Consider the following 26697-nt stretch of genomic DNA (forward strand, 5'->3'; position numbering starts at 1 on the left):
TACTACCTACCTCTGCTAATTGCTGTCTTTTCTGTTATAGTTCTCACTCACCTTTGTTCTAGCTATCAATTTTATGAATATTTTATGAAATAAATCTAAATATACACAACTTTTCCATTAAGTAGTTCACATCAATTGGTTTTCATTTTTTTATGCTTTTATTTTTGACCAAATCAGAAATATCATCTAAAATTCACTCTCCAGTTAGTTTTGAAATATAACTACAGTAAGATGTATTTTTAGTTGTGCTGTTATCAAAACCAACACTCCTGTTTCTTAGCCCTTGATGTTTTTTTTCACAGTGGTGGAACTCCTCTGACAGTGAGCGGGACCAACCTAGCAACCATCCGAGAACCGAAGATCAGGGCCAAGTATGGGCAGGCCGAGTCCTTTCATGTAAGTCTGAAAATTATGGACATAGAAGTTTTGTTTAGTTATTTTTCTATTGAACCGGACATAATAATAATATTCAACAATATCAATTACAAATGCAACATTTTTATTATAGAATGAGGCTTTATATAAGTTAACCAAGATAAGCATTAAAAATATATTCAAAGAAAATCACTTTAATCTCACACTCTGCTTATGTTTTTAACCAGCTGCAGAAATGCTACACTACCTCAGGCCAAAATTTTGGAAATATCACTTTTTCACATTAGTGTGTCGAAAAACATCCATCTTGAGAGGAGTGTGAAGCAGAACAACGTCTTAGCACAGTGCTTTCTACCCATTTGAGTTTTTATTTAAAGTATGCCAATGTTTTAATCACATTCATCAGTCTATTTAAATCAGATTTTATGTTATAGTGCAAGACAAATGTGTGATGTAGAAGAAAACTTTATAGCACTTGTTATCTGTCGCTCTTGAGTCAAAAATGTGTTTATTTTGCTCTGATGGTTATTTGGGTATATCTACCAGTTTGCCAGTGTGATTTGGTCAATTTCTTAAGGTAAGACGAAAAATTATGACTTATTAACAGAAGTAGTTAAAACACAGGTTGAAAACCGAGTTTTATGCATTAAAAACAAATGTAAAAAAGGAGACTGTAAGCAGAAATTATTGGCATCATGCTAATGTCAAGAGGCAAGTGGTTCAACAGCTACAGTACTTGGCAAAAGCTCGATGTACCAAGTCATAGAGAGGACATATATACCCAAGATATACCACTTTCGGAATTAAAGTGTAAATTAGATTTTAAAGTCAACAGGGAGACAGCAGGAACAGGTGAGACATGTTTTTGTTGATGTCTTCCTGCCAGAAGCCCAAATAACAACACAAGGCCAGGATTAAATCCCTTAATTCTGGAAATAAAGAAAAGCATGTCTGAACCTGGAGTGAGTCCTTCTACCATGTCCATGTGTTTGATCCATACCCACATAGTTGAACGCTCAGAGTTGATGTCCTGGTGGAAGGTTAACCTCCCTCCCAGCCTTTAGTCCTCTGCAGCCTCTGTTGAGCTCCATCCATCTTCCCATCAACCCTAATGTCACCCCTGTCACTGCAGCGATACCTTCACAACATGATACTTCCACCCCCATGTTTCATAAAGGGTATAGGCTTTAATGTGTGTAAAGTTCTATTTGGTCTCATTTTACCACATGACCTTGTTCTTCATATCCATTGCTTTCCCAAGATAGATAGATGGATACTTTAATAATCCCCAAGGGGAAATCGAGGGCCTCAGTAGATTACAGACATTGCACACAACTAGCACTTAAAGCAAAAAATGAAATATATAAAAGGCGACAGAGTCAGTAGAAAATAAAACATGATCTTATTCTGAGGGGATTTCTTGTGGCTTTCATCCCAGGAACAGCTTTTGGGTTTCCATTCTTTTACAAGGGCCAGATTTGTACAATAAATAGCTAATAGTAAATGTCAGGAGATTTGTTCACATAATCTGTGGATCTCCAAAGCTTTTCCAGATTTACCAATGGCCTATTGGATGCGTCTTCTGGCATTGGACTTTGTTTTATGTGGAAAGTCCTGTATTGTTGCTGTAGGTTGCATTAATGCCATATTCCTTAATATTGTTTTATAACCTAACACTGCTTCAAACTGTTATATCTCTGACCTGCAGATTTTTCACTAATATTCTCTAACCTCGGCATATGGCCGCTCACACTGAGCCTGGTTCTGCTGGAGGTTTCTTCCTGTTATGATCTGGTGAACTTTAAAGTGCCTTGACATCACCTGTGTAGTAAATTGCCGCTATATAAATAAACTGAATTGAATTGAATTGAATTAAACTCTCTTTGGTGCCTACATTGAAAAGCTGAACTTACACTGAATAAGACTGAATAGAAACTTTATAAATCCATATTTCTTTCCCTCTTTCTTCCTCACTACACTCTTTTTTGTAATAGTCTAACACATCATAAATGCCAGTGAAAGATGGAGAATTTAGAAGTTTTAATGTGATGAAATGTGAAAAGGTTTAAGCAGTATCAAGGCTTTGAAAAAGCACTGTAGAGATTATCTATAGATGACCTTCACAAAAACTTTGGTGATAGCTGTTAATAGTTGTCAAGGCTAAGAAATGAACTTTAAGGAACTCAGAACACTTGAACCTGCAGCTGAAGATGGGATTTATTGATGGAGACAGCCTACACAATGCTTCCCACACAGCTTTTCTGTGCACTTAAAGGATGGTGCATTTTGTACGTCATTTACAACAAAACACACTTACTTTTCTCCATCTTTTAAACAGCTGCCCTATGTTTGCTGCATGGCAGGATAAGGATTTGCTAACAACATTTTTCTACTTTCTTTTTGCCATTATAACGTCAGTGTTATATAGGAGCTTGCTGACTTTCCCATTCAGGGTCAATAAAACAGGTTCTTCACCATGAGGAAGAAAACGAGTGTAGCCATTGAACATGTTTGGTGCAAAGTGTCTACAGCACACCAGAGCAAGAGTGCAGGCCTCTAAGCAGAATTATATATTGATGTGGGGCTGCTCGTGACATCTTGTATTCATGTATTCTCTTAAGCAATGATGTAAATACTCGCAGGTACAAGCAAAGGAGCAGAGCTCATTGCCCGTTATTAACAGTTGATCATAAATTTGCAACCAATTTACATTTCCAATGGGTCCAAGCGCATTGTGGTTTCATAGGGCATTGAATTACAAAAAGGATTGGTTATTATTCCTAACAGATTCATTTTAACAGAAAATGATATGCTGCAGGTTGATTCCCAGAGTTGCTAAAAGAGGCAGGGCTGCTTGCTTTATGGGATGTGGGACCATTTTAGGGAATAAATTAATACTGAATATTTACAAGCGTAACTGTTTCCAATTTAAATCAAATGTTTTTTTATTCCTTCCAGAACTGCACTGTATACAACAATTCTGTGATGGTCTGCATCGCTCCGTCAGTGGCTGACTCCGAGCTGGGATTTTCTGACACCGGCTCCGGTCCGGATGAAATCGGCTTTTACATGGACAATGTCAACTCTCTGGTGGTGGTCAACGAAACGTTCAGCTACTACCCTGACCCTGTCTTTGAGCCGCTGAGTCCATCCGGTGTACTGGAGCTCAAACCTACATCCCCACTAATACTCAAGGTCAGAGGGATGGATGGATGGATGGATGGATGGATGGATGGATGGATGGATGGATGGATGGATGGATGGATGGATGGATGATGGATGATGGATGGATGGATGGATGGATGGATGGATGGATGGATGGATGGATGGATGATGGATGATGGATGGATGGATGGATGGATGGATGGATGGATGGATGGATGGATGGATGGATGGATGGATGGATGGATGGATGGATGGATGGATAGACAGACAGACAATGTTTTGAAGACCTCATTTATTCGTTTAAGGTTTCAAAACTCAATATGCTGAAAAATTTACTGAAAATATTAATGGCACGTCAACTTCGAAGCTGCAGAATGTAGAGGATCAGCAGGACCTTTCACTCCATTTGCTTAAAAGAATGTTGATTCACTGCAACAATACAAAAGTGATCTTTTATAAGGTTGTGGTAGATGGAAGTTTTAGCTTTTTCAAAACATGTTTTTCTCCAAAAAGAAAAACCTCAGATATATTGAACCTCTGCTGCAATAATAAACTGACTTAGACTAACTAGCAGAAAAACACTCTCAGGCTTTTTATATATATATATATATATATATATATATATATATATATATATATATATATATATATATATACATATAAGATGGAGAAAAAAAGCTCTCAAGTGTGTTTACAAGGTCTCTTAGGAGAAAAAAAGAAAACGTCTTTTTAATTCATAAATGGATGCTGAAAGCAAGTGCCCACACCTTCCAAGGCCAGTTTCTTTCCTTCAGCCACTTCAGCTCTCCTCTGCAGCCGGCAGGCCTTTGAAATAGTCTTCTTTTCAATTTGTGTTAATAATTTGTTGTGCTGCAAGGGCAGCGTGGAAACACGCTGTTCTGTGGACCAAGGGATTTGGATTATGCTGTGATTTTCATTAACAGCAAATTGACACAAGTAAGAGAAATTAATTGGCAATTTCTGTGTTCCGTGTATCATCTTTAGAACTTCACCTGAAAGTTTGCGGCTAGCTCGGATTAAAGAAAAAATTTGAATGTTTTGGAGGACTGTTTTCTAAACTATTCCACGTTTGTAATTGAAATTAGCAAGTTAAGAGACTAAACGCCAGGTTTAACTGTAAAATGGAAAGAATTTGATTTATACTTATAAAAATATTCCATATCTTCCAATCTGAAGGTTCATAATATGCATTTGTATTGCCTTTTGGCAATCTTGCCTCTTAGGTTTTTTGTTACAAATAGTAATACGTGTTTTTGAACAGCAAGATTTTAAAATTTTCAAACCTTAAGAGTACTGATAAACAGTGTTTTAGCTTCTTAAACGTCACATTATGCGCCAGAAAATCCTTAAAGTCATGTGAGCGCCTGATGTTTACAGTTTATTATGGTGCTCAACAGCGTATTTATTTGAGCTGACGTAAATGATGAGTTTTTTGAAAACAATGTTGTGTGAACAATGTTATTGAAAACGGATGCTGGGAAATATTTGCTTCTCTAAATACTAATACTATGTGTAAATCTGGTTTCACTTTTCTCTAGGCTTTTTATGTAAACCTAGTGGAGTTTAACCCCTTTATATTTAGCTGCATCATCTTTTAGCCAGCTCCCAGATCTGCTCAAATGTTTTGACATACAAAATCAAGCTGCAGAAGTTCACAGAGTGGATATCAGGCAAAGAGAATTCAATATACTGGTTGTTGGATGTTCGACACGTTTTACCAAGTAGATCCGATCACTCTGAGGACGCCAACACGACAGGATTATCTCTATGTTTATTGGTCCAGAGATGTTCCAAAATCTGAGGGTCTTGGAAAGGGGAGAATCGAACAGAGTTCTGCATGATTATCTTTCCGTGTGGACCAGCCTTTAAACTTTGTTTGCTATGCCTTTATCACCTTTTCATGACTGGTATTTATAAGGTCTACTACATCTGTGGACCTCAATATGCACTATAAGTAGTTAAATAAAGTTTTGCATTTTGATTGGGCCATTGTAAGATACAAATATGTATTGTTGCTCTGGTTCCTTGTTTATTCTCAAAGTTCTGATTTAAGAATAAAAAATCTACTCTAAAACATAGTTTATTTTTGTAATCGAAAAACTATGGAATGGTTTAACACAGTTTATTTCAATGTTAATCATAATAAATTGCTAAACAGTGTCTGTGAACACTTGAATAAACAATAGCATTTTTGGTTTGCACACCACTTATCTAACTGCCAAAAGCATCTCAGACAGAAAAACCTTTCTAGATAGTATTTACAGTGCAGAGGAGTTTAAAATGTATTTCTTTTTCAGCTGTTTCAGTCACAGAGTACGCCACATTTGTGTGGAACTCCCCATTTAATGCTTTTATCTCCTATATAGATAAAGAATTAGAAAGATAAAATGAGATAGATAAAGAGTTATCAGAGAGCAGGTTACGCAGCTTATTTCCATGAAGAGACTGAAAGCAGCGTAACCGTCGTAATTTATTTCTTAAAAGATCATTTATTTGCAAAGAGCTTTGCAGTAATTGCCAAATCTCCTGCTTGGCTTGTTGGAGGAACTGCTTACCCAGTGGAAGCACTGATGAGATGGACAGAAATGCAATTTGGAGAGATGGGATGTGGTGGCTGGTTGTGGCGCTTCTCAGATGTGTGCACTTCGCCTGCCACGCAATTAATTTCTCATTTTTAGAGAGAGAAGGAAAAAAAAGTGAAAACATCCATCTGATCCTGTTGTTTCTTGAGCACTTTCCTGCGTCCCTGTATGTGTTTTGGAGAGTTCTCCTCCAGTGTGTTGATTCTTGCGTGTAGTTGTTTATGTGTGGCAACAGTTCAGTCTGAAGCAATAACTCCATTGCATGTGTGGTTTAAACTCCGCATGTGCTTACAGGATGCTATGGAAGCGTGTCTGTGTGTGTGATTGCGAGATGGAATGGGATGCATGTTTACAGGTTTGCAGAGCTGGGCTGGGTGGCAGTAGCCTGCAGAGACGATGGGATTGGAAAAAGGAGTCTGTCTCTGCTTCCCACTGTTAAGTCAGTGGGGGGTATGGCAGCTATCTCCTCGCTCTCCTCTGTCTAACTCAGTAACTCCAATTTCATGTTCACTACCTTTCTTCTTTACTCAGAGCAAATCCTGTTCCTCTCCTGTCCATCTATTTTCTAGCCTATCCAATCATCTGTTACCCTGATGGTTTCCTTTTACCATTTCCAATTGTTGTTGTTTTTTTCCCTTTGTATCCGTCGCTCCCTCGCTGTTTTTGTTTTCCTGTTTTTGGATGAGCTGGTGCTGTAGCTCCATTATTACAATGCTAAATGCAAATCTACTATTACTGTCAAACTTTGTGGAAAATTAGACTCAAATTGTTTGCAAATTATATATTTAAATCAGGTTTTTCAGGACCAACACAATAATTTTTTATTGCTTTGTTTACTAAATGTTAAACTACATTTTTGTCAGTGTTTCCATGTTGCATCCTTTCGCTTCTATATGTAGGATCAATCATGTAAGGGAATCTTTCTTTCTGCTTGGCATGTTTTGTTTTTGTCCTGCATTGTTAATACAATACAGAATTCAAATTGTTTTGCAGAAATACAGTACATGGTATATAATGACAAAATAACATGAAAAGAAAGGCAGCATAAAAGTAAATGCAAAGTTTTGTTTTTGTCCACAAGAGGAAGAAGCATATAAACTAAATGCCATCTCCAATTCTTACTTCTGGTCCAGATGGTTCACATCTGGCCTAAAAGTCATTAGAAGTCATGAGATGAAATCCTCACCGTATTTTCATATTTGTTGATGCATTGATCTAGCCGTTGGCAAGAGAAAGCTAGTGATTAGAAACACTCTAAATATGTTAACTAAAGCAGACTCTATGAAATAATTCCGTTATACAACCTGAATTTACACTCCAGGAAGGGATCTTTTTTAGTGCAACAGTTTCAAAGATTTCATTGTCTTATAAACAGATAACAATACTTTGTAATCTTTTTTTTTACAGTTTTGGATTCTAATAAATTGTTTTAAGGACACAAATTACAACTAATTGCAGCAGCATTCTAAATAATTGATCTCTTGTCCATCTGTAGAGCAGAGGTCAAGTATTAACAGACCACGATCCGGATCCGGACCCACCTGCTGGCTAATCCACACCCAACCTGTTTAAAACATTTAGAATATAGATATAGATGCTGGAGATCAGCCTGTTTTCCAGTGTAGTCCTGTTTCTCTGACCGTGACTTGCTGGATGTGCTCTCTTCATCCTCTGACATGGGAGCTGGCTCGGACCTCGTCTGCCTGGCTGTGTGTTTCCTGGATTTTACAGCTGCTTTTTGTATCTCTGCTTCTGTCTCCTTGAACCCCAGTCAGCCTCAGCAGATGGCCGCTCACACTGAGCCTGGTTCTGCTGGATGTTTTTTCTTCCTGTTAAAAGGGAGTTTTTCCTCTCCACTGTCGCTACAAGAATGATTAGTGTGAGGGATTGCATTTGAGTCAATGAGTCGATGCAATCAACTGGTTTTCTTTAGATAGAAAACTTTGAATCAATTTCACTGGATGATCTGGTTGAACTGTAAAGTGACCTGAGATGACTTGTGTGAATTGGCGCTATATACATAAACTGAATTGAAATTGAAATTACTCCATGTTGTCCGATGACAGTGTCCAATTTAATTTCCATAGCTTCTCCTGTTGGTACGGTAAAGCCCACCAGAGCGTCCGGCACCAGGCTGCACATGATACAAATTATCCAATGAGCTGAGTCAGTCTGGGTTTCTGCTGCTGCTACTTTTAGACACAGCAGACAAACCTGTGGCAAGACCAGGTGATGGGAAAGAAGGAGAAGATGAAAAAAAGTGAAAGAAAGTGTAGAATGCTGGAAGAACTGCGTTGAACTGGTGACAAAAAAGTGAAATGATGTACTCATCGATGACCCTGCAAATTTTGAGTATGTTTGGCTCAACCTACTGCTTACTATGGAGTTTGTTTACCTTTACCTTCTCTATCATAGAGAGTATGAATGGTTCAGTGCTTCTGATTCTACTTTATCTACTGTACATCCATAAATGCCCAGGATTTAAACATCTGCATGGCTGCTGCTTACAAATGTTTCCCCACTAATGTAGCCTTTATTTCTGTGCAAGACATATTTGACCAGTTTTTATTAGTGGAGTTTATTAACAGAGGTCTATAGACAATCTTGTCCTCCAAAGGGAATTTAAAAGAGTCATTATACTGTCAGTGGCTCGTTTCATTCAATGTAACAACAGAGAGAATTATATCATTAGCAGAAAAATAGTAGTCATTATGAAGGTTTTTGTTAGCCAGAGAAGAGGCTTACAGATGAAAGAGATTTTAAAAGAAAAGATTTGCTGACTTTGTAGCCCCATGAAAGACTTAATAACCATAAATGTCTTCAATACTCACAAATGTCCCAGTTAAAGTAGAGCTTTGACAAATGGGCTGAGTGCTTCTCCTCACTTTCCGCCTCTTCTCTGCGCTCAGGGTCGTAACCTGATCCCAGCGGCCCCAGGTAACAGCCGCCTGAACTACACGGTGCTGATTGGAGAAACTCCCTGTGTCCTGACCCTGTCTGAGAGCCAGCTGTTGTGCGAATGGCCCAACCTCACCGGACAACACAAAGTCACGGTAAGTTCACAGCTCTGCATCCCCATGCCGCTTCATCTGTCTCCATCATAAACACCCCTTTGGATCATTTCTGCTGCCAAACTAATACTTTTCTGTTGTAAACTGTCCCCACTTTATTTCGATTTAAAAAGTACTTTTGACGACATAAAGTATTTTTGACTTTGCAAACAATTTTTTTGTCAATTAAAACCAAATACCAGTGAAAATCACCCTCTTTTCATAAATAATTCCAACACATATTAATGAATCTGAAAACATTCTGCTCAGTCTCCCTCCACCATGTTTTTCTATATAAATAATCCCATGAGTCTTTTTGAACCAACGTCTTCTGACAGATTCAGGATACATGCTCTGCTGCGTTCTCACTCCAAGGGTGCTGTTAAATATGCTTCGCTTAATTAACACATTGATCCTCATTGACTTCCAGATAACCTGTTGCTGAAAATAAGTTAGTTTTTGTCACAGGAGATAGAAACCTGATAAATGTTTGTTGCAGTGAATGTTTAAAGCTGGCTGTATGAACACTGCTGCAGACGTACAGGAAGGTTAATGCTGAGTTAAATCGGATAAGCGGATAAGGGAAATCATTTACCTGTTCATAAAATATTCTCAGCCTACTACCCTGAAACCTGTAAGGATATCTGTAGAAGCAAAGCCGTGTTTCTGTTTATCCACTGGGACATATTTTCTTTAACAGCTCTGGAGCCATAAGCAGTCTTTTGCTGTGGATCATGTGATGGCTTTCAGACAGGAGAGTCTGTTATGTCTTTTTTTATTTATTTTTTTATGAGGTTCATTTAAGCCTGATGATTGAAACATTTATTCAAACATGAAATATAATTTAAATAACCTTTATTAAGTCTCCAGCCAGACATTTCTCCACCCACCCTCAGCCCTAATAACTTCTCACTTCTCATCTTTTTCCTGGATCAGCAGTTAAGTTCAACATTTTTGACAAGGCTCATATTACAGTCATATCCTTAAAGAAAATCATGTATTTTTTAAACCTACTCCTATCCTGAAACAAGAATGTTTAATAAAATTAAAGGACAGGCTTTTAAACCTTAGAACACTTTGAAAGCATGGTGGTGGAAGCATTATGGTGTAGGAAGATAATGTACCTTAAAATCTAGATGGATTAGCGGACCATGGTCCGGATCCGAACTAGAGACTGACATTTTTTCGGGAATCCCACGGGTCACGGCATTCCCGTGGGATTCCCGTGGGATGGGAGTCAGTATTATTAACAATCACGTGATTGGGACGGTACAGGATTAAACATTAAAGGGAGCAGACGGGAGCGGGAGCAAACCAATAGTAACTAAAAAAAACTAGGATTGATGCCAAAAAATAAAATAAAATAGAAAGAAAAAAAATCCAGTACTGGCGCCGCCATTTTGTAGTTTTTTTCCTTGAAGCCTACACTATAATGCGAGTCAAAAAAACTACACGACCCAAAAACCAACAGTGCTTCCGCTCTGAGTTTTTCACCCACGCTCAAAAACAACAATGGAGGGACCAACAGTTAGTGGTGAACTCGACTTCGAAAAGTTTGAAAAAAGTGAAATCTTATTGAAGACAACAAGATTGGGAGTGGTGCAGGAGCGGGAGTCATTCTGAATGGAAGCGGGATGGGAGTGGGAGTAATTTCACCAGGAGTGGGACGGGACAGGATTTAAATTTCTACTCTGGCCCGGGATCAAGACGGGACGGGAAAATCCGAACCCACCTGCTGGCTAATTGGGAACCAACCTGATTTAAAACATTTATAAATTAATGCACATTGTCCGACGACAGTGTCTAACTTGCCTTCTCCTTTTAGTACGGTAAAGCCCTCCGGAGCGTCCGGCACCAAGCTACACATGATAAAAATTTGCCAATGAGCTGTGTCGGTCTGGGTTGCTGCTGCTAGCCACTCAGCAGACAAACCTTTGGCAAGCTGGGCGATGGGAAAGAGTGAGAAGATGGAAAAAAAGTGAAAGAAAGTGTGGAGAGCTGGAAGAACTGCGGTGAACTGGTGACAGAAAAGTGAAATGGTGCTCAAAGATGACCCTGCACATTTTGAGTATGTTTGGCTTAACCTGCTGCTGTGAAGCAGGATTCTCCACTATGAACAGAATCAAAAATAAATATGGATCCAGGCTCAACATTATGCCTTGATTTGTGCTTTAGAATGGCTTTGTCTCCATTCAAACCCAGGTTTAAAGCCTTGCAGGGCAGCATGAAGCCCACTGCTCTCATTAAGCCAGAAAAAAGAGAAAAAAATCAGAATCGGTCAGTTCAGGTGTTTCATAAAATATGTGAATCAAGAAATTGTCTATATACCAAGCTGAATGATTGTTGTTCTCTACTTCAAAAAATGCTGCTATTTGATTGGTTACCCGTGCAACATCTCCAGCTTAAAGTACATCCTGACGCTGCCCTTCAGCTTTACCTGCGTCTGGCTGTCTGCAATTCTGTGACTAAAAATCCCTGATTTACTTTGACTAAAGCAGACCTTCAGAGTCACCGAGTCGCTCCAGGAGCGTCTGCACCACAGAAGGTCAAACCTCATCCTGGCGACATGACACTCACTGTGAATTCATCTGGATTCTTTTTTTAAATATCCTAATAGCACACCCGGTCTGTCTGCACTTCCACAGCTTTTAAACTTATCACCGCTGTCCTTTCACAGTCATTTCACTATATCTTTATGACATTTACTCCATGCTAGCTACAGTCAATAAACCTAGAAAGCCACTGACAGCGCATCCGTGTAATTCAATATGATAGCTCTCAACAGAACCAGCCAGCTCCAAGGTGGATCTCTCGTGGAGTGCTTCACACATCCGCCACTTTTCCTTTTTTGAACGAAATGTCATGTTAAATATCGGAGAGATGCGATATGTTGGAAGTGCTTGTGGAGTTGGTCGTTCGTGTGACAATAGCCGTGGAAAAAAATAGAGCTGTCTGTTCCTATCTGCTCTTCTCTGTGTGTGTGTTTGTGTGTGCAGCTACATAACATGTGTTTATGGCTTGCCTGTGGTGTGTGTGTGTTAGAGCCGGCGCCTTTGTGAAGTATGTTGTGCAGGACACAGCTGCAGCAAAATCTTTATTCCCCGTACACAATGACCTACATACAGGGGACCCCAATGGGTGCTGATACATCCTGGCCCCAGGTTTGTGTCGTCGCTGTGTGTGTTGGTTTCTGTTGGTGCACTTTAAGAACCGCTCCATGCGTGTCTTTGTGTTTGCCCTCAGATGTTCAGCTGTGTGTTGGCAGCTGTGTGCCTCCCTTGAGTTTCTGAAGAAACTTGTTTGTTGTTTTGGCCTTCAGCTTTTTAAGTTCTTCTGCCAGTCCTTCAGTCTGTCAGTGAAATAAAAATAGACGAGGCACGGAAATATGTCACCAACTCCACGTTACTTCACCTTCTGCAAGATCTCAGTCAGATTATGTTTTATATAATTACTTTTCTCAAACACACAAGTGCCCTTATAATGCCTATTACCTTACCAATCCACTATGTAGGAAGTATGATATACACTGAAAAATCTAACAGAAAAGTTAGAAATATTCACTCTTATAAGTCAGATAGTCTTTTAGAAACTCAAAAATCCAACCTTTTTCTGAATGGTGAAGGTTCAATGCCTTAGTGCTACTGCACAAGGTCTCCCTTACAACAACAGTCTCAGGTAGTAATGCTGTTACTGAGTTGGCATATAATCTATGATTTTATTGAAAATTGGATAACTTTGCATGGGAAAAATCTCTGCAGGTCAATCAAACTAAACAAGGACAAAATATACGTGTCTTTCTGCAGATAACAGGAAGGTTGAACAGACTTTTGAATCCTTTAAGGCAGTGGTAGATTACTCAGGACCAACTGTCTTCCATGTTTTCAGTGTTTCTCTGAAGAAGATGATAAAGTAGCGTTTTGCCTCCTTTCAAAATGATATGTGCTATTCTATATTCTTCAGTCTACAGGGCAGGATGATGGTTTGTCCTGCAGTCTACAAATCTGGGAGCGCACACTGGAAAAGCGATCTAGAAATTAAGTGTGTTTACCCTTAATTTAAGTAGCTAAATTAGATAGTTTGCCTATGGAATGAGTATTTTTACTCTTGAAATAAGATAATTAGATAACATACACTTAAAATAAGACAATGCAATTGTGTGTTCTTATTTTAAATGTAAATTGTCTTGTTCCACTGGCAAATTATATCTTTTACCTCCTCAATCCAACAACAAATTTGCTTATTCTAAGAAAAAAAATGACTTATCTAGATTTCAATTTTTTTCCAGTGCAGGAGGGATTAGTGGTGTGAAGAAGGCCATTGATTAGGCAAACCATTTTTTTTTAAGTTTGTGAGAATGGTAAATGGCATGTACTTATATAGCACCTTTATTCAAGTTAGGAGACTTGACCAAAGCTCTTTACACTACATTCATTCACCCATTCACACACACAATCACACACTGATGGTGGCAAGCTACATTGTAGCCACAGCTGCCCTGGGGCTCACTGACAGAAGCGGGGCTGCCGTACACTGGCGCCACCGGGCCCTCTAACCACCATCAGTAGACAATGCAGGTGAAGTGTCTTGCCCAAGGACACAACGACACTGAAAGTCAGAGTCGGGGCTTGAACCGTCAACCCTTCGATTTCAGGGCAAACTCCTACATCCAACGCCACTGTCGCCCGAGAAAACATAAGGTGGAATTGGCCAATGTGTCGGGGACAAGAAACAGAAAGAACTTAGTAACATTCACCTTCTATTGAGGAACTTTATTTGTGGAATATGTCTTCTGGCAGAGTTTAAATCCCCACTAATGCTGCCACAGACGATTGAAATCAGAGGTCTATGATACATCCAAAATCTTTCAGTTATAATCTTGTGCTTGTTCCTTGTGCAAGTTCCTCACTATCACAAATTATCAGGACAAAAGTATCTTACTGAAATAATCTTTTAATATATATATATATATATATATATAAAAAAAAATAATAATAATTTTAAGACAATGTTTTTTTTCACCCAGCTGAGGTGTTTTACCATGTAAACAGAGATTTATTCCAGGCTTTTAGAGGTTTTATGCATATAAAAAGCTTGCTGCCCAGCCCGCACGAACCATTCAGAAACCCCCACCAGGAGACGGCATGGACCAGGACCGAGACAGGCCCTTCAAACCACCATCACCCCAAGCAGCATACTCCACAGAACCAAAACCCCCGACGCCCTGCCAGGGCACCTGTCCAAGGCCAACACACCCCAGGGATTCCAGACCCCCGGACCAACCCAGCGGCAGCACAGCTACCAGGCCAGTAACCGACGTCCGTCGCCACAGATCCCCCCAAGACCACTGCAAGAGGCCGGTTTATGCTGCCTCGAGACATCCTAAGCCCCGCCTTGATGGGGGCGGCCGCCCCCGGGGTCAGACTCACCATGCGTCCAGGATGCTACTATTTTTTTTACTTTTTCTTCAGTTACAATTAATGTAAAAAAATTTTAAACAGAATCCCCACATCTAAATAGATTTTTACTTCTAAGCAAATCTAAGCCAGAAATAAGGAGCGATCTTGTTTCTTTCAGGACATAGTTCATATCAACGCAGATAATTAGTTGCCTAATCCTAAAATCCAATTCTAATAGCCTTTTTCTATTACAAATTAAATTTGTAGTTATTGATTATATTGAGACTGATGTAACAGCTTCTCTAAATCCCCTTTATTTTCCGGCTCTGTTAATGTCAACATGAAAGTGCTCTTACAAGAACTTCAAAGCTTATAATCACACTTAATTTGAATCGGTTATCAACCCCCTCGGGGGATAGCTTGATTTGATGGATTCCAGTGACACACTCTGCATATATAAATGCAGTTAGTCAGAAGGAAAAAAAAACATCAGATGTGTTTGACTTTCCATAATTTCTACAGCTCCTTGGGGAGCGATTTAAATGCTGGTGATTACTTTGTTTGATTACTTATATTGCATGTGCATATATGCAAAGCCTGCATGTGTGCGTATATCCTGAATCGGTCATCTTTTATGATGCCATTATGACATTAATGTCTCTGTCGTCCTGTTCTGCTTTACTTTATCCTTGTCCACATGCCCATCGTTCACATTTCGACTTAAATCAGTTAAAGTTGACAGTGATGCATGAGGACATTAACATGAAAATATCTAACCCAAATACGAAGCCTTCAAAGACATGGGCAGCTACTGCAGCTAGAAAAGAACTGAGTGAGTTAACTTGTGAAATCTTCATTATCAAAGCCCTCTGAAGTTGTTCCCCCAAAGGCAGGAATTGAGAAGCTTTCCTACAAGAAAAGTTCACAACAGTCGAACAGGTGATGTAAGCCTTCACAGCACAAGCCTGTCTCAGATCTGGCTGTTTAGTGCGAATACAGGAAAGATGAAAATTTAATGACCTTTGCTTTAGAGATCGGCTCGGCCAGTTTCTCTTTCATCATATCAACAACTTTTGATCCCTTCAGACTACCTTATCTGATCTCAAACAGGGGCTGATGCAGAAATTAACCGTGTTTTTCTCTCACTTTCCCAACAGATGGTGTTAGTTTAAAATCTCAAACTGGGGACTGGAATATTTCTCCACAGAAATATCTTAATTACTTTGGTTTAGCAACCTTTGAGCAATGCAATAAACTCTTTGGTCAAACAGTTTATTTGGGCACCAGCTGAGGACAGGTTTTACTAAGTAGCTACGGTGAATCATAACAGTGTGCATGAGAACTAAACACACACTAATCAAGGAAATGAATGTCTGATTAATTCAAAACAAACTATTTGAAGGAGGGTAAGTTGGAATCAGAGCGTTGTCTTGGTACACAAATACTCAGACAATTATTCTGTCCATAAACAAGCTTCTGCTGTGATTCTGCTTTAATATTGACCACTCAACTACTAGAGCTCATTTAAATCAGATGGTGTGCTAGGACAAAAATTACTTATAAGTAGCATTGTGCTGATACCTGTCTGTGCAGTATTGGCCGATACCGATACCATCTGTACCATCGGTGTATGTATAGATAAAGAACTGCATACTACTTGGATGTAAAATAATTGCCATCATGGCTTTGTCAAGCTGCTGCCTACCTTTGTGAAGGAGAAAAAAAAACTAACACAAAGTTAATCCATTAGAACTTCTTATTGCCTACATGGAATGGGTGACAATAGTTGAATAAACTTTTGGCTCTCAAAATAGTATCGGTGCCCTATTTGTTGGTACTCAGCCATGCCAATACCACCATTTTAGTGCTGGATCGTTATCGATGCAACACTACTTATAACCATAATCCATGTGAGGGAACTCTGAGAAGCCCTAAGCTGACATGCTTCTTCTGCCCAAAATCAGCTTTAAAGGTATAGTGGAGGATGTTCATTTTCCAGATGGATCAAATACGTGGTCCATCTACTTTTTCAATCATTCTAGTGATATGTTTACGTAAGGCCGTCCTACGTGCTTGTCCTCATTTTCACTCACCGGTAGTGAGTCTGACATAGTGGAAAAATTGCAATTCTTCTTTCGGAAAGTCAGCTTGTATGAGCGGTGCAAACAGGAACTTTTAAACGGGGCATGCACACGCTTAATAGGTGTTCCCTCTGCAGGTGTTCCCTGCAGGGTTGTGCAGGTGCATTTCTTTTAAAGGGGCATATCTTTTCAAAAATTTGTTAGAATTCTCCACTATACTTTTAATAAGTCAGTTAGGATTTTTTTTGCTTTTTTTAAGACGTAACTGTGTTCATTTTTTACTTCTATTTTTACATTTGAAGTAGAGTTTAAATATTTTTGGGTTTTTTCTTTAAAAAAATATATATAAAATAACCCTTTGAAGCCTTTATACCATCCACAAACTACACCCTCAGCATAATAAAGACACCACCTTGCCAAACACTTATTTTAGTGATTTTGTTTTTGTGTTTCTTCAACTCCTCCACACTCTTCCTGTCTAATATCAGAAAGGTGAACTATGACCACATAGTTCATCTTCACAAGACATTTTGGCTGCAATTTCCAACTAATTTTGAAGCAGAATCTTTTTTTTGGACTTATATCATGTCAGTCCATGGAAAATCAAACATGGAGTGAGAGGATATATTGCATATTATTGACATTCCAAAAGTTTTAAATTCATATCAGATTACAATCTGATGGATCCTTGCCTTGTTGCCCAATTTCTTTCCCCCTGAGGGTGACAATTTGTGATGGATAAAACTGGGTGTTTTTACACTACAGAAACATCTGAAATGGTTTTGCTATGAAAAACCTTTTTTTTGTTTTTTTTGAAGGACCTGATCTCAACTGTGTGAAAAAGTTTGGATCCACCTTTAGAAAGCAACAAGTTTAGAAGAACAAAGTGATTCATTCAACAAAGTGGGCAAACATCTGCCAGCATTATGTTTGAGACCTTTAAAAACAGTTCTAAAGTATCAGTTGCTGTGTATGTATAGATCTGAGCTGCACATTTTTGGGGGGATTAAAGAAAAAGAAAAACAAAAAAAAAACCAAGTAAAAGTTGTCTACCAAGTTGTTTATAGATCTATTTGCAGTCTTTCCAGTCTCAAAAAGAAAAGTTTAAAGAGAAAATTAAACTCTCCAAAGTGATGTCTGTGCAGGAGTACGCATATTTATGTGTTAAACTTACCACGGCTTGTTTTTGTGTTCAGATCCGGGCCGGTGGATTCGAATACTCACCAGGAACTCTTCACATCTACTCGGACAGTCTCCTCACCCTTCCTGCTATCATTGGCATTGGAGGGGGTGGGGGCCTGCTCCTCTTGGTGATTATCGCCGTCCTCATAGCCTACAAGAGGAAGTCGAGGGATGCGGACCGCACCCTGAAACGTCTGCAGCTCCAGATGGACAACCTCGAGTCACGAGTGGCCCTGGAGTGTAAAGAAGGTGGGCATTTCTTAAAGTACCTACCTTCTTTCAAAGATGATTCATTGACAGATATGTCGATTTATTTTGATAAGCCTTCCTTGTTGGAATGGAACTGGAAGGGAAAGTGCAAGATGTACAGTTTTAAAGGTATTTCTTTGAGCCTGAGTTTCAAAAGGTCGATTTACTGCTAGACACGGCATCACGTCGACAGACATATCGGCAGTGATTAGAATGAATGAATCTGCAGAGAGCTGGAGATGCAATCAATTCCAGTTGTATTCTATTATCATCACTAACAATAGAGTGTGTACAGGGTACGTTTGCTGAGGTAAAAGCATAAACTGTCAATGCAGAGTCATCGTAAAAACACTATTTATCTTCTGATTTACTATAAAACACAAGTATAAATAAACAACACAGACTCGGCATGTTTAGTTTCAGTAATAGAAAAACAGAAATGTAGAAATAAAAGCAGACGGATCAAGTGCTGGAAAAGGGCCTGGCTGCATGCTGCTCGGTCACATTTTCAAATAGAAGTATTTTTATAGATTAGTTTGGAAAATGGAAATAATTTTAAGCAAAAGTAGAGGGAAAAAAAGCAGCTTTTGTTTATTGAGTGAGCTCTACAGGCTGATCCTTTTTACAGAGGATACAAAGCATTTTTAAAGAGAGACTTTCTCTTAGGAAAAAACATGCAGTTGTATTGTTATTGTTATTTTGCAATGATTGATGCACATTTTCCTTACTCTTCTCTTTCCTCTTTTTTTTTCTTTTTCTGCACAAGTCTTTGAGAGCTTTAAGATCTCGGTCACAAATACCTAAATAAGATTTGGCAATCTAAGGATGTGAAAATCAGTCTAGCTTGCCATCTATATTATCTGTAAATTTTTAAATCATAGATCTCCAGTATGAAGGAACCTCTCACATCGGGAGCACTTAAAAAAATGCATGACATGTTTGAAAGACATCACAGAATTTGATGTTCCACAAAATTTATTTTGGCTCCTTTTGCTGAGACCAACATTCCAGAAGATTTTTCTTTTCTTATAAACATCATTTGTAGTAGGATAGAAAACTGTGAAAGGAGCTTTAGCTGTTCTATTACAAGTCTTAGATCATCACGCAAATATTTATATCAAAGATAACCAGAGTAAACTACAAAAGACATTTGATTTACTAAGAGGAAAAGACATTTTAACCAGCCTGGCTCTATGTGAAAAAGTAATCACGCCTTACACCTAATTACTAATTGTGCCAAAACGTTTGCCATTAACTGGCAATAGATCCGGATGAATTTTGTTCTGCTTTTCGTTGCAGAATTGCACTAATTTAGTCACTCTGGAGGATTTCCAGCATAGATACAATTAAAGTCACACTACAGCATCTCTGTAAGATTAAAGTCTTAAACTAGGGCGCTGAAATCCTTCATGTGGGGTTTCTTGATATAATTCCATCACAGACTCTGAAGCAGCTCCACACCATTACACTACCAACACCATGCCTGTATGTTGGAGTGAAATAACTGCCTTCTTGGACCTTCCTCATGTCCAACCACTTGTATTTCTGTCGGTTTTTTGTTGACCCTTAATGAATGAATGCCAGTTCCATTCCTTGTTTCTCTGAAAGGCTCACATCATTGTGTTTTGCATGAGCAGTATTTTACTTTATAAAACACATTTCTGCTGACCCTTCTGCCTCCAGCTGCCAGTCTGCATACAGCTCGATCCGAGCTCAACTCTTTCTGGCAAAATTAACTTAGACCTTGACTCAATCTAGTGATATCAGCAGTGCTTAAGTTGTTCTTATGGGTTCTTTCACCACTGCCTGTATGCGTCATTGATGATGTATGCCAATAACTTTCTTTATCAAAGAAACACAGGCACGTTATATTCCTATAGCAAAAAGATCAAAATCCAGCTGATTTTGATAATATATGGCTTCCCTCCTGATAGTGTTTTGAGCCTAAATAGAACCTCAGCACTGGGTGCGATGAGCTGACATAAACAGATATGGCGCCATCTACTGGCAGTACTATTGCACAACTGAAGAGCCAGATGGTGACTATTGGCAGAGCTACTACTGTAGATAAGTCTCAGCCATGCTGTTATGCTTCAGTAAAAATGGACAGCTCAGAGAATAGGGCATAAAAGCATTGCTAACCCAATTAGCATTGGAATCTACTGATGGGTTTCTCAACTTCTCAGCAACCACGGAATTCTTCTTGAGCTTAAACCCCAGATTTACTGTACTCCAACGTTCAGACTGTCTTCTCAGCACAACTCCAGGTTTATGCGTCTTGGGATTAAATGTCTTTCTGCAGCTTTTTACACTTAATCCTGGACAAAATGTACAAACACTATGCCGTCGGGACATCTTATTGTTTCATTAAAGTGTATTGAACCAGAGTGAGTTACTGCCACACAAGTTTCAAAAATGTCAAACAATCCAGGTTTTCTATAAGTAATGTTAAATTTGTTAAGTTTGCCAAAAAAAAAAAAAAATAATGGAGGAGAAATTGTTTAGGGAGAAAACCCTTTTCTTTAGAACTGTAAATAATACATTTGACTAAGCTGTAATTACTTTTATAGATATGCAGGGTTGACTGCATTTAATTTAGCTGGGGTTTGGGGACCACTTAGTTCTCCTTTAACAATGCATAATGCTAAAAAATTAGGGGTTATGGCTCAGATATAACGTACATTACAGATAAGGTAATGATTTCCACATCAACATAATACATAATTTTTCTGATGTTTTTATACAACCAAATGTGTCAGTGTTCAATCCATGCTACTGAATAAATTACTTAGAAAAGTTATATATAGAGGGGCAATAGATAAGAGGACCAATAGCCCTGCATCTGATTACCTTTTATAACAAAACTGTAGAAGGAATGCTTGTAGGAGAGCTTTCTTTAGGATGCAAACATGGATTTACTGTAGGTGTTTACACTCAGGATAATGCAACAAGCACACTAGGCTGTGGTTAAAAGTGCTAATATGATCAAACCACCGTCTTGACACAGAGTCATAACTCTTACCAGCAGCCAGACATGTCAAACAAAAGCTGTCAGAAGGTTTGATTCAAAGCTATTTTCAGAGCAACACTTCCACATACCCTGTCAGAGGCGACATTTTACCAAGCATGTTCTGACCTTATTTTAGTGCTCCAGTTTGAGATGTCACATGTGAAAAACAAACAATGTATGAATCAACACCCAGTTTTGTGAAGGAGATGAAGCATGGCCTTATTCCCACCCCTCCGCCCCGCCTGCTGCACGCCCATCTGGCCCACAGAGAGGAAGAGGCACGTGTGGGTGGGGTAGCAGATGAGGTGGGCGGCCCACTATGCATGTGATACCTAATAGTGAGCTACATGTGTGTGGGCTGTGCTCTAAAAATCGTCTGGGGAAAGAAATGAGAGGCTTGTTTCAGGCATTTATGAGAATCAGACATCACAACAAATCCCTTTATTTATAGTCCTCTTATTAACAAACATGGAGTAATCGAAAGATACCAATAAAAATACTATGGAAGCAATGGATGTTTAAATTATGGAAGGAAGGATCCACTTTCAGGTTTAGAAAATATGTGCTTGATTTCTTGAAATTCTGAGCTGATTTTATTTAGTGACCTAGATGATGGTTGGAGCAGGAAGTTAGAAATGACAGGATGACACAACTAGAAACACACACTCGCCTGCCAGAACGGGTCCCCGAGTGTATCAACAAAACAGAGCATGCTAACACAACTTGGCATAATCTTTAACTTTTCATGTTTCCAGCTTGAACTTTATTTTTTAATCGTTTAAAGTAGAGGGAAGGCTTATTTTACATGTTCTGGCATTGCATGGTATTGATTTAGACTCTTTATCTTTATCCAGCAAAGTTTGACCTGAACCTATTTCAGTATGCAGCAGTAATCCACTCATACATAGCTGTTTATGCCACCTTGTGAGACAGATTCCAATATTCTTTTTGAACAACCTTGGTTTTTTATGGATGCAATGTCTGCTGCTTCTCTTTGTAGTTAAATATTAGAAGTATAACACTGGCATTAAGTGAGACAGGGGAAGCATATAGTGCTTTAGATGTTAAGAATCACCTTAATCATTCATTGGAACTCTCTACATTACAATTTGTCCTCCTTATTTAACCCATTGAGTCAGGGAGCAGTGGGCTACCATTGTGCAGCACCCAAAGAGAATCCTGGGAATAAGGGTTGTGTTCATGTACTAAAAGCAGTATCTGGGATTCAAACCAGGGACTTCACAAAATGCAAGCCCCCTTCTATATCAATTAGCAACATTTTAACTGTGACCTCTGACCCTTATGAAGGGTCGATGTTTTGTTGTTTTTTTTGTTTCTGCAGTCCCTAATCAAAGTGGCTTTATGTAAATCTTCAGACCATTTCCTGTTGCCAAACCGGTCTAATTACTTTTTCATTCACTTCCTGCTTTTCCTCAAAGGTTTCCTCGAAACTCTAATTTTGTTTCATTAGTTGTTACAAATAACATGTTTTGTAAATAGAAATGCAAAAATGCAGTCCAGGAAATTAACTTGGGGAAAAACAAAAGAAAAAAAAATCTAAAAAAAAAAAAAGGTTTTGAGAGTATTTAGCTCTTTTCTCATAGTTTTATTTTTTTTATTATTATAATTTTTCATTTTACAGATTCTATATTTTCAGATTTTGTATTACAATTTGTTTTATATGTAAAATTTTTAAATTATATTCTTTACAAATGCTTTATAGATCACATTCTCTTTACTTCTGGCAGCAGGCTTTCCTCTGGAGTGAGGTGTAAAGACGCTTGATCTTTTGAACTGTATGTATTAGAAGCCACATTTTATTGGTCAAGAGTGACCGCCTGTATTGGGCTTGAAGTTATCAGAATTTGATCTATAAGAATGCATTACATGATAGAACAAAAATAAAGTAAAGTTGTTTTCTGAGAATAGCTCATCAATTTCAAATCATTCTCACATTTGTTTCTTTCCCCATATTTACTGTTTATTCACTTGACATTTTTTTCTTTCCCTGCATCTTTTACTCCACATTTCTCTTCTGAATTTATTCTAAAAAAACACTGTTTAGTTTTTCTCAGTTGTGTTCCAGCTTCAATATTTTCTCTCTGTCTGTAAAACCCTGATGTTGCTTTCCTTTTTTCTCTGCTCGTTTTCTTCCCTCCTCCTTTATCTTCTTAGTTTCCTCTCATTTCTCTCTTCTCTCTGGTGGACCAAACAGTCCAATAACAGCTGGAGGAAATTATGCATGAAAACTCATCCGTTGCTCTCTTTAATAATTATCCAGTCATGCAATTAATTGACTTTCCTTTTCAGGAACTTCGTTCTCTGTCTCTTGCCTCTGTCTTTTCTCTCCACCTGAGCTGTTGTTTTTTTGTTCTTTTCAGAGATTTTATAGCTCTCCCTTCCATTTGTTCATTCTTTCATTTGTGTTTAGTTTGCTTCTATTGATGAATATTTTTTCTGAGGTGTGTCTTCAACATTTTTGGTGTGCTGGAATAAAGAAATTTAAGTTAAAGGGTAAAAAGCATGCACTTGTTGCATTATACATGCATGGGGGAAATTTATCCTCAATATTTTATTTTTTAATTGACCATCAGAAACCTAAAACATTCATCCTCTTTGCAAAATTTCAGAGTCTAGGTGTCAGATGCAAAACATTTCAGAAACCGTATGTATCAAATACGATACATTTGGCATTATAGGGTTAAACTTTTCCTCTGACTGAATTTGATCCTAATAAAATCTCCTTTCTTCTGCCTTCTCAGTCATTCTACCTCAGTTCAACTCACATTTTATTCCTGCTTGTTAGAACCTCATTAATGTTTTTCCCTCCAATATTTTATATCTCTGGAATAAAACTCGCTTAAAAACCAAATTCTACTTGAATAAATTAACCTTCTGGCCTCATCAATGGGCACCTAATATTATTTATCAAATCTAATATAAAATGTTTGCAAAAAATGTTGAAATATTAATAAAGCTGCTGGTGACATTCAAGTCCTGACTGCTTTTATTGTCAAGTTTAAATGTTGAATGCCGTTTTATTTGGCTTTAACTGTTGAATAGCATCTTTTACTATAATGATCAGCTTGGCTGTAAACTGGATTGAAAGGTTAATAAGGATGAATTTGTAATGTCTGCTTTGTGTCAAGGTTTGTCCTCTGGCAGAACAAACCTAAATAGATCCTAGTTTTTCTAAAAAGTCAAATTAAATACATTTTTCAACCCAGGATTCTTGTACTTCAACTCAATGTTACCTCAGAATTTGGGGTGTCTGTTGTATAAAAAATAAAAGTTCAGTAATTAGATCTGATCAACATGTTAAATTTCCCAGTGTGTGCCAGTCAAGCATTTCTTGGTGAAGTAATAACGTACTTTGTCCCGTTTAGCTTAGATCCAGCTAAGATTTTTGTATGTTTTTTATTGCCTTTTATACAAATTACATCTTTTTGATGCAGAAAAAGCTCAAAGCTAGCTATAATAACATGGTGACTGTAAGAAAGAAGTGATTGAAGAATAATGTGTGATTCAAAAATGATTTTCAATTTGATGTTATCCTTACACAACGAAGAAATATGTTAGATTTATGTAAGGAATATTTTTTTTTACCATAGTGGTAAATTCATTTCCCTGGTGGCAGGATAATCAAAGTGGCTTCCTGCAGTAATAACTTAGAAAGTACACGATTGGTTGAAGAATATCATGCAAGTTTCATGGTGCATTTGGGTTTTTGTTGAAAAATTGAGAACTCCAACTGAGGAAAGCAAAAAAAAATACTGAAAATAATGTGAGGAAGATCCTGATTGATTGAAGTACCAATAAAATGAAACATCTTGTAGTGTCTGGACCTTCTAGTCTCGTGAGACCATCCTGATCTTGCGAGCTTTCAAGATTTCACTCCCAGATCAGTCTGGAGACTCTCCGTTAAAGAAAATTTGGAGCCGTTCACCAAAGAACATCCAATCAGCGTTGGCTTTGAGGCGGGTTGAGGTGTGACGCAACGAGAAGCGCCACAGTTCAGTCTAAAGAACATGGCGGCTTCAGCCGATGAAACTAGCGTTAGCGTGGCTATCGAGCAAGTTTTATCGGAATTACAGAGTATTTCTTCACTGAAAGAAGAGCAAAACACTGCTCTGGAGGCTTTTCTCAGAGGAAAAGATGTTTTTGCTCTTCTCCTGACTGGTTTCAGCAAGAGTTTGATCTATCAATTATCTCCTCTTCGTCGTCGCTCTGATCTGATTGGTTTATTTGGCCCGTCTATCACCAACATAGGCCAATCAGCTAACCAGTATTTTCGCCCCTTCCCAAAATTACTTCAACGGAAGGTTTCCAGATGGATATGCAGAGCAAATCCATCTGGCGGAGTCAGGTTATGGACCTTCGGCTTTACTAAAAAATATAGAACTTTCTTAAGTGAGCAAGTTCTACGTTTTGCTTTAATATAAAATGCAGAAAACAAGTTTAATGGCTTGCATTGCTAATAATTACTAGCTTCAAGATTATTTTACTTTGCTGATCCCACTGGTTTAGATCTGTAATAGTTCATTAATACCAATTTGATTATATAACTTAGCATGATTATCTTCCAGCAATTGTCCTGGCTTACTTTGGTGGTATGCACCAAGAGTTTTCAGTGTAGTTCGTCACAAAGTGTCTTTTTCTAATAGACTGATGTTTATACCAAATATATTCTAATAAAAACAGTACCAGTTTTTATTCCAAATAAGCAGAGTCTAAGTAGCATCTAACCATAGTTTGAAAGCTATGATGTTATAATGTTTAAACTGACCCTATTATTCTCCACCTTTATCCATCTGCCTCTTTTTTCTGCAGCTTTTGCTGAGCTCCAGACAGACATCCATGAACTGACACAGGAACTGGACGGAGCGGGGATTCCCTTCTTGGACTATCGTACGTACGCAATGAGGGTTCTGTTCCCAGGGATTGAGGATCACCCTGTCCTAAAGGAGATGGAGGTACGGGTCAGTACACCATCAACCAAACTTCATACTGAAACAAACTAACAAAAACCTTCAAAAGATCCAATAGCTGCAACCCGTACTAATCCACTAACACTGCCTGTGAGTGAATTTGTTTTTAATATTTTTAAAGTGTCCCTCTGGCTTTTCTGCTTAATACCTCTTTGCCATCATCCCATGATGGGCTTTTATCAAAGGCAAGTTTTTGAAAAAGTCTGACACTAAAAGGAGCTCAAGTTGCAGTTTACCTCAAAGCAATCACATAACCTACATTTTACCTACTTTGCCTTTTATGCCTTTATCCTCATCAAATTCATTGCAAATAACTCTTCAAGAGCCCTGGTGTCATCATTAGACGGGTCTCTGAGGAAAATCCTCTTTTTTTTTAATGCAGATAGAGTTCTAAAGTCGCAATTCATTTAAATAATTTTTCTAAAAACTGAGATGAAAAAAATGGCTTATAAGATAGAAAGTAACGTAGAGATTAAGAGTCAGACAAGGACTGCTCCCTGCAATATACATCAGTGTTAGGTTATTAATTGAATATCTGCATCCACCCTCTCAGCACAGCTGAATGAAGATGGTGAAGCTGACACGCTCAGACCTTTCA

At 38.3% G+C, this 26697-nt stretch overlaps 1 protein-coding gene across 2 annotated transcripts in view; it reads left to right on the forward strand.

The window, feature by feature from the left end:
• The window catches only part of LOC119789754 (plexin-A1-like), a 384280-nt gene that overhangs the window by 316992 nt on the left and 40591 nt on the right, over positions 1–26697 (forward strand). The window contains exons 17-21 of one of the 2 annotated variants that reach the window (XM_038294813.1): positions 303–396; positions 3334–3570; positions 9053–9196; positions 17867–18101; positions 25942–26090. In XM_038294813.1, coding sequence (XP_038150741.1) covers positions 303–396; positions 3334–3570; positions 9053–9196; positions 17867–18101; positions 25942–26090 — 859 coding nt within the window. The remainder of the gene's footprint in view (positions 1–302; positions 397–3333; positions 3571–9052; positions 9197–17866; positions 18102–25941; positions 26091–26697) is intronic. The other variant, XM_038294814.1, reaches the window with a different exon arrangement.

This window comes from Cyprinodon tularosa, unplaced genomic scaffold, assembly GCF_016077235.1.
Source record: "Cyprinodon tularosa strain WSP-4 unplaced genomic scaffold, ASM1607723v1 ctg346, whole genome shotgun sequence".
Lineage (NCBI taxonomy): Eukaryota > Metazoa > Chordata > Actinopteri > Cyprinodontiformes > Cyprinodontidae > Cyprinodon > Cyprinodon tularosa.